This window comes from Mangifera indica, chromosome 5 (assembly GCF_011075055.1).
Source record: "Mangifera indica cultivar Alphonso chromosome 5, CATAS_Mindica_2.1, whole genome shotgun sequence".
Taxonomy (NCBI): domain Eukaryota; kingdom Viridiplantae; phylum Streptophyta; class Magnoliopsida; order Sapindales; family Anacardiaceae; genus Mangifera; species Mangifera indica.
This window is the reverse complement of record NC_058141.1, coordinates 20,489,106-20,497,074: the sequence shown is the minus strand read 5'-3', so window position 1 is coordinate 20,497,074 and position 7,969 is coordinate 20,489,106. Positions and strand designations below refer to the sequence as shown.

Sequence of the window (7,969 nt, the reverse complement as noted above, 5' to 3'; positions counted from 1 at the left end):
CTGGGTCGATTCAGAACTCAACTGCTGTGCTTCTGTAATGATTACTCTATAAAAACGACAGTGTCAGTGAGTCAGTGTGTCACCTTTTTCTGCATTCGGCTTCTGAAAGCTGTTCTGGCATGGCATCTGGGCTTCTGAGATGGGTTTGAATAATAAAAAGCAGGATGAGAATGGACTTGAACCGGACATGTTGTAGCAAATGAACTCAAGTTCAATTTAAAAAAAAAAAGGATTGGGCCGAGAAGAGAAATACGAGTGCCTACACCAGTCTGTCCACGAGGCATGCAATAAAATTGATATATAAGAGCATTTTTTTTTTTTTAAGGAAAGATCACTCCTGGTAAACCCAATTACAATTTCGTTAATGAGCAAATGGCAAGGCCGACCATATCCCACGTTCCCACTTATGTACAGGGATAGATTTGAGTCAAGCAGAAGTGAAATATGGGCCACTTTGATTCAAGTTTAGAGTAATCAATTTGAGGTGAGTGATGAGTTTCTTGGAAAAACTATCGGAAAGCCACCAGATAAGAAAAAGAAGAAAGCTCACTATAAGTAAAAAATAAATCATAAAAAAAATAGCCTGAGAAAATAAACATAATAAAGACTTGATCAAATTGAGCCAGTTTGAATCTAGCTAAACTCTTTCGATCCAAACATCCAGCTTGAACCGTAGCCTGGCTCATTTGAACCTAATACCAAATTTGTTGAGCTTAGATCTACGCCTACTTGGATCTTCCCCTCTTTCTTTAGCATTAATGTACTTCACCTACAATTACAATTTCTATTTCTGAAGTTAATCATTATGCAAGTACTATTTATTTGTCTTTTACAATACAAAGGAGAAAACAGAAAACCGAAAATTCACACTGACTTGCCTTGGTTTTCAAAAATATTTTGTAATAAACACTGAAAAAAAAAGGGACAATAATTAGAGCAAAATAAAATATTTTATCCTTTTAAGTATTATTTTATCAATCAATTATTTTTCATTATTAATACTTATAACCGAAAAAAGTATAACAAAAACAAACTTTTTAATGTAGAGAAATTGATTCTTAATAAATATTTTTTCTTAATTAAAGTTATAAACTATAGTTTTAATGATAAAATAAATAATTGATCATTAAAATTATAAAAATAATATTTATAACAACCAAATATTTACTGGCTCATTATATTTCTTTCTTGATTGTTAGTTTTTTCTATAATGAGAATTTAAATCAGTCTAGACAAGAGCCCCTTCAATTATTTGAAAAATTGAAAACCTCAATCTATTTTCCCATCAATTTTTTGGCTTTGTTTGTTCTATAATTTTTATCAACGAATTCACTTATAGTTGATTCAATTTCACTCAATTTTTCTTTTAATGAAATTATTTATCTTATTTGTACTACTACTCAATACTCATCTTATTAGCAAATCTCTTATGACATTTTTAGTTAACTCAAACGAATTTGAATTAATTTTTATAAATTCAAGAGTTTAGTTTAACTCAACTTAAATCTAAAGCTAAATTCACACCCACCTCAAGAAGAAAATCATTTTACCTTGCGTACACCAACCGGCCTTATTTTGATAGCTTGTAGCTATCATGGATTCAGAAAAATTGGGTCCGGAAATCTTCTGTTTGGATTATAGGAAATGGATATTGTGAAATAGTTGCTGTCAGTTTCCAACCAACTATGGTGTGTTGTGGCAAGTGTATTCTCAAGAATTGAAAGATTGAGTCTTTCACACTCTACCGCAAAAGCAGCAGAGCTTCATTCATGGCTTCGCAGTGTCAACACGTTGAGTCACTCACACGTCTAAAATTTGAGAAAGCGACTGCCAACAACAGCAACAATCATAAATTCTAACTGCCTATTTCCTTTCATTCTGTTACCCTTTCCTCATCTTCAAGCCTTCGAGAGGAAAAAAAGAAAACTAGCGGGTGGCCCAGGTAACTTGAATGATAACGGAAGGTTTTCATACATAAGTAGGTATAAGTTTAAATCTTCTCTTATAACATTTTAACATTTGATACTTAATTTTTCTGATATAATGATCATCGGACTTGTCACTGACAACTCAGGTGGGGTTTAGAAACAAATGAATTGATTTCAAATAAAAATGTTGAATTAGAATTTTATATCGAAATTGATTTGTTTGTGTCATGCCATGCATACCATCCGCACCAAACCCTTTTAATTAAGAGTGAAACCTCACAACTATCGATTCAAAGCTTATATGGAAATTGAACTGTGAATAAAAAGGACTTGCTAGCTATCAATCTGCGAATCTTCCCTTTATTTTCGTTTTTGGAACTTAAATACGCCATAATTTTCTGATATAAACAACAACAACTAAAAAAGTTTTCGCTCACCATGAAGCCTTTTAAAAGTTAAAGAAAAAGTATCCCCACATCCTATCACTTCAGATTATCTCAAATCTGATATTATTCGAAATTTTAACTATCTATAAGCGTACTATTCCTTTAACGAATTGTTGAACCTACCATTTATAATCATAAAGCTTCTCTCCATAACCACAACACAAGGTTATCTAGCCATAGCTATCATGTTTCTGTCTTTTACTAATCATTTCTCTCTAGTCGCCAACATTTTCCTTCTTGGATCGTCACTATGCTTTGCAGCCCGATCAACACCAACGTTTACACATGCAGCCATTGTGAACCAGAACAACAAAAGGGTCGATATCAACGGCTTCCTCAATTCCGGAAAGGGAAGCCACGTCTTGGGTATATCCAAGTTGAAAAAATATTTCCATCAATTCGGCTATCTCCCATCTCAATATGATGATTTTTCAGATAATAAATTTGATGCAACGTTCGAATCAGCTGTCATTCATTATCAATCACAACTTGGTCTTCCTGTTACTGGTAAGCTCGATTTTGAAACTGTGTCAAAGATAATGACGCCAAGATGCGGTGTACCTGATTTTCATACTGCGGCTGATACATTGCATGCAACAAAGAGTTACGTGTTTTTTCCAGGCAAACCACGATGGGCTCGTCACGTGCCTATGAAACTCACCTACGCATTCTCAAAGGATTATTTAATAAAAAACTTGACGATATCAGATATTAAGGTGGTGTTTAAAGGCGCTTTTGGTAAATGGGCATCTGTTATTCCAGTGAGTTTCATTGAAACTGATGATTATGGTTTTGCTGATATCAGAATAGGGTTTTACAGCGGTGATCACGGCGATGGAGAGCCGTTCGATGGGGTTTTGGGAGTGCTCGCTCACTCGTTTTCACCTGAGAGTGGAAAGTTTCATTTAGATGCTGCAGAGACGTGGGCTATAGATTTTGAAATGGAGAAATCACCAGTCGCCATTGATTTAGAATCAGTAGCTATACATGAGATTGGACATTTGTTGGGGTTGGCTCACAGTCCTAACAAGGAAGCCGTCATGTATCCAACATTGAAACCTAGAGATAAAAAACTAGACTTGACTCTTGATGATATACAAGGAGTTCAAGCTCTGTATGGATCAAACCCTAATTTCACATTTAGCTCATTGTTAGAGTCTGATATTTCAACGAATCAGACGGTTAAGTTAAAAATCAGATGGTTTTTGTCGGCCACTCTCATTCTATACCATGTTCTTTTGATGATCATATGAGAAGCGTCGACATGATTCAATAGAAATGTATATTAGAAGAATATACATTACACACGCAGCCCAAAATCAAACGGAGCTGTTTGATTTTTCTTGTTAATTTCCATTTTCTATCTGAAGATTTGTTCAGGACTTGCTGTTATGGGTCCTCTTCACCATCACATTCGGTATTACTTATTGTTCATTTGTTATTATTTACCATTTGAACGGATTCAAATTCAATCTAAATTTTGTTATTCTAGATTTGAATTAAACTCAAATTAGCCCTTATTACCACCTTAAATCCACCCTTATTAATCAAATATTTTGCAAATACAACTGTCATAAATATAAAGCTAACCACGTGATAAATATGGATCACAAAATTAAATAAATATATAATAATCTAAAGAAAAATAATTCAACAACTACCATAACCCATAAGACAGGAGGCTGCAAGGAAGTCCCCATCAAGAAGTAGTTGAGATTGTGATTTGTAATTAGGAACTGTACAAGTCCTTTCCCCTTGTGTAACTAATTCTATGTATTGTATGAAAATCCATTGAACATAGGCAGTAATTAAGTAAATGTCAACCTCTCAAAATCATAAGTTTTCTCGCCCAGATAATCATCTTGATTCTTCTTATACGGTCAAAATTTCTCTAGGAACAAATTCATGGATGCAATTTCTTGAAGCGGTCAGTGGCGAGCGGATATATAATGCTTTTGCTTGCAGCCCGTTGAAGACGTATTGACCGGGATACATTTCATCGTAAAAGCCACAAACAGGAAAAATAACAAATCCGTCGTCTACCATCATCTTTAAATGAGGGAATTAAGATGGTATCGCATTACCTAACCCTAACACAGTAATCAACTAAATGTCAAGCTCTCAAAATCAGTCGTTTTCTAGAGCTGAGATATTGGATACAACCAGCATCACTTGGCCGTAATCGTGATTCTGATAGGCTCACTTCAACGGCAGTGATTATATTTTATATTAGTGAAAAAGTGACCAAAGATACCAAATTCTATGCTGGAATAGAAGCCAGGCCATCCAACCCAAAGCCTTAGTGAGTAGCCAGACGGCGCCAGTCTTATTTAAAAAAAAAAAAACGTTTTACTTCATTGGAATAAACTCCTCTAGATCCCTGAGAAAACGCCATGAATGCAGACAAAAACTTTCCCTGTAACTCAATTATTGCGGAGCCCGTGAGAGAGACCACTCTCTGTTTGCTCTCTCTGTGTATAAAACTACAAATACATTTTACAATCATACATACATACATACAATATATACAAAATTTATATTTTATTGTGTTTCGCAATCAAAGTAAAAATTGACCTACAAAATTTTTGATCTAATTATAGTGGGCTGTGTGTACAAGGTCTTCTTCAATAAATTATTAATAAATTATAATATATTAAATGATAAGGTTGTGTTGATCTTTATCATCATTGAGCAGACACTAACGAGATTACGCTGGGTGAGAGTTGACATTTTTCAAGTTAATGGCATCCACGTATTGAAGAAAGACTAGGCCCACGTGTAATTGAAGACCGTAAGCTCAATTAATTGTGAATGAGACAACTCCCCACATCGTCCTATGGTATGTCTACTTGGAACCACTTAAGACTTAACGAACGGGTTCCTCTTCCGTGTAAAAATTAATGAATCGGTGATAAACTTCAATCGGTTGCTAGGTTATCGGTTTGCAGAGGGAAGATTTCTTTTAAGGAGTAATTTAACCTAGAAGATATAAACTTCGTGAAAGAGTAATGGTGGATTCAAACCAAGCATAAACAATTATCAAATTAAGTTCAAATTTGGAGTAATAAATTCGAATTCAAATTCAAAACAGCTTAAAGGTGAATATATATAAAACATTGAATAAAACGATGAATTGTTAAAAAAAAAAGAATCTTCAAAGAGAAATTGTCAACGAGACTTCAAATTTAAGTCAACTATAGATTTAAATTCAAATTGATTTGACTTCAATCACTCTTATAAAAGAGTATCGTTGAATACTTCTGTCACGTCAATATAAAATGTCTTTTAAAAAAATTTTTCATTGATATTCCTTTCACTAATAATTATTAAAAGATTTATGAATGGATACTATCATATTAACATTTTATTATATGATTAAGTAATTTGTAATTATAAAAAGTATAACAACACTAGAAAGTATCAGATTATCATCTTTTTCTTTACTGAATAGACTAAATTTTGTTTTTTTTCTTTTAAAGGTGCCAAACTCAAATTTACTTATTGAATGAATCAAATTTTTAATATTTTTTATTAAAATTACCATACAAATACAATTATAATTATTTGCTTTGTTTTATTTTGAAATCAGGAAGATTAGATTGATACCTTATAAGGAAAATCTAAAAATTTGAAATTTCAGCTCTTTCATTATAGAAAAACAAAGACCAGCCTCTCCAATAGGAAAATTGTGATAATTCTATACTTTCAAGTATTAGTACCCTTTAGAAATAAAATAAACAAGTATTTAATAAGATAACCACATGTAGAAAATATTCTAAATTAAGCAACGCTCCCGCAATTGAAAATTCATAAAGATCTTATTAGTGATCCACTACAATACATTAATTACACTCCCAGAAATTTGTATCATGTGGAAGTCTCGCGAAGCATATATTATTAGTTTCATGATTTCTCAATGCATAAGTAACAATTTGTTCATTTTTTAATATATGTTCAATACAGTCCACGAGCAAAAAATTATTCCACAAAATCACTTCATATAATATATCGGCACTTATCCATTTGTCTTAAGATTCAAAATGAGGTGGAGTATTATTTATTTCCTATAAGATATGTATTTGAAAATAATATAATCAATATGTGGGCATGCCATGCTTCAACCACATATATTTCTAGATCAAAGCTTTTAATATTTACTACACTTAGTTAAATCTACCTGTAGATGCATAATACAATTACGTTGCAGACAGATAATTAGGTTTACACGTTGGTTTTATAACGCTTTAGTAGAAAATTAAATGACCAGCTGCAGAAATTAAAAGCCACCAACCATTATTTCTCAGTATAACATTTAATTTACTGGATAAATAAAATAAGACCATTCAATTACATTTATATTCATTAGAGTTGGATTTGAGTTCAGACTCGAATCCATGTTAGATTAGTTTATTTCTACAGAGACATTGTTCACAGTATGACACTATTATTTACTCTATCGAAAGTCTTCATATGATATTGTGTGGTTGCATGTTTGATGAGTGAAAATAAATATAGATAAAAAATAGAATCATTGCATGATAATCAGTGTCAGATGCTACAATATTAACAAGAGTTGCTTGTGGAACGGAGAAGGAAAGATGAAGAGAAGTAGTGAGAGGAGCATGTGACTCTTGATATGTTTTGAAAGAAAGGAAAGTATGGGCAGCAGACGAAGATGGGAATTGGGTCAGTGTGCGTTTATTTATAGCGAGTTTCCTTGGTCTTCAAATTAGGTTCACATGGAGATCAAACAAAAAGGCTAGATTATAGAGTGGGAGAAAACGAAAGCATATGAAGTATTTATGGAGAATTAATAAGAAGAGAGAGAGGGATCGAGAAAAAACAAAAGGAACGAAAAGAAAGATCTGGGCATAGATAGAGGTGATGGCTTCATTGTTAATTCAAAAGTTGCAGTAAGAAGGGTTTTTGTTGGTTTCCCAAAAATGGCCAAAACAGATACAGTGGATGGGAGCTTATCAGATTGTGTACTTTGAAGATATTTCACAACACTACGCCAGTCAGTAAAGTACAAGCATGTGAGAAATATATATCGATGTTAAAGATCAATTGCCCTTAGCTTGGCCTAGAAAGAAACTATAATTTGGTCATCATGATCAACCATCTCTAATTTTTTAAGATAGAAAAACTCTTGCTTTTTAGTTCTTTCTTCGTCAAAAAAATAATGGAAGGCCTAGCTATTTAAGGCCTTCAATGAATCTGCAAAAGTTATCAGCTTTAGATAGTATAAATTCTTCGGCCAAAAGTCATCCAATTAAGTGCATTCAATTCTCGGCCTTTAAGATCAGACTCAACAACAGACCAAATAGGTGCAACTCCTTCCAAGAACCCTCCTGTAACTAAGACAAAAAAAAAAAAAAAAAAACCCTACAACTCATTTGCTTATTGACGGCCATTATCGAATTCTTCAAATCAGTCTCATGCACGAAACCTAGCTACATCATGTGTCATGCGTCAAACTTTTTTCTCCCTTTGACTGTATAGTCAAATAAAATATAAAAACTTGTACGCAGTAGACTGCAACAGGATCAACGAGCAAGGATTCAAAACGTTCTGCTAGATTGGGGTAGATGGATA

General features: G+C 33.1%; 1 protein-coding gene across 1 annotated transcript; it reads left to right on the top strand.

Annotated features, from left to right (window-relative positions):
* The first annotated feature begins 2,370 nt into the window (after nucleotides 1-2,370).
* LOC123217492 (metalloendoproteinase 4-MMP-like) lies at nucleotides 2,371-3,830 on the top strand. Its single transcript, XM_044638552.1, has one exon. The coding sequence runs from the start codon at nucleotides 2,560-2,562 to the stop codon at nucleotides 3,625-3,627; it is 1,068 nt and encodes a 355-aa protein (XP_044494487.1). The 5' UTR covers nucleotides 2,371-2,559; the 3' UTR covers nucleotides 3,628-3,830.
* Nucleotides 3,831-7,969: the final 4,139 nt, after the last annotated feature.

Excerpts from the sequence above, each read along its gene's own strand:
- LOC123217492 (XM_044638552.1), top strand. The coding sequence starts at position 2,560 with ATGTTTCTGTCTTTTACTAATCATTTCTCTCTAGTCGCCAACATTTTC.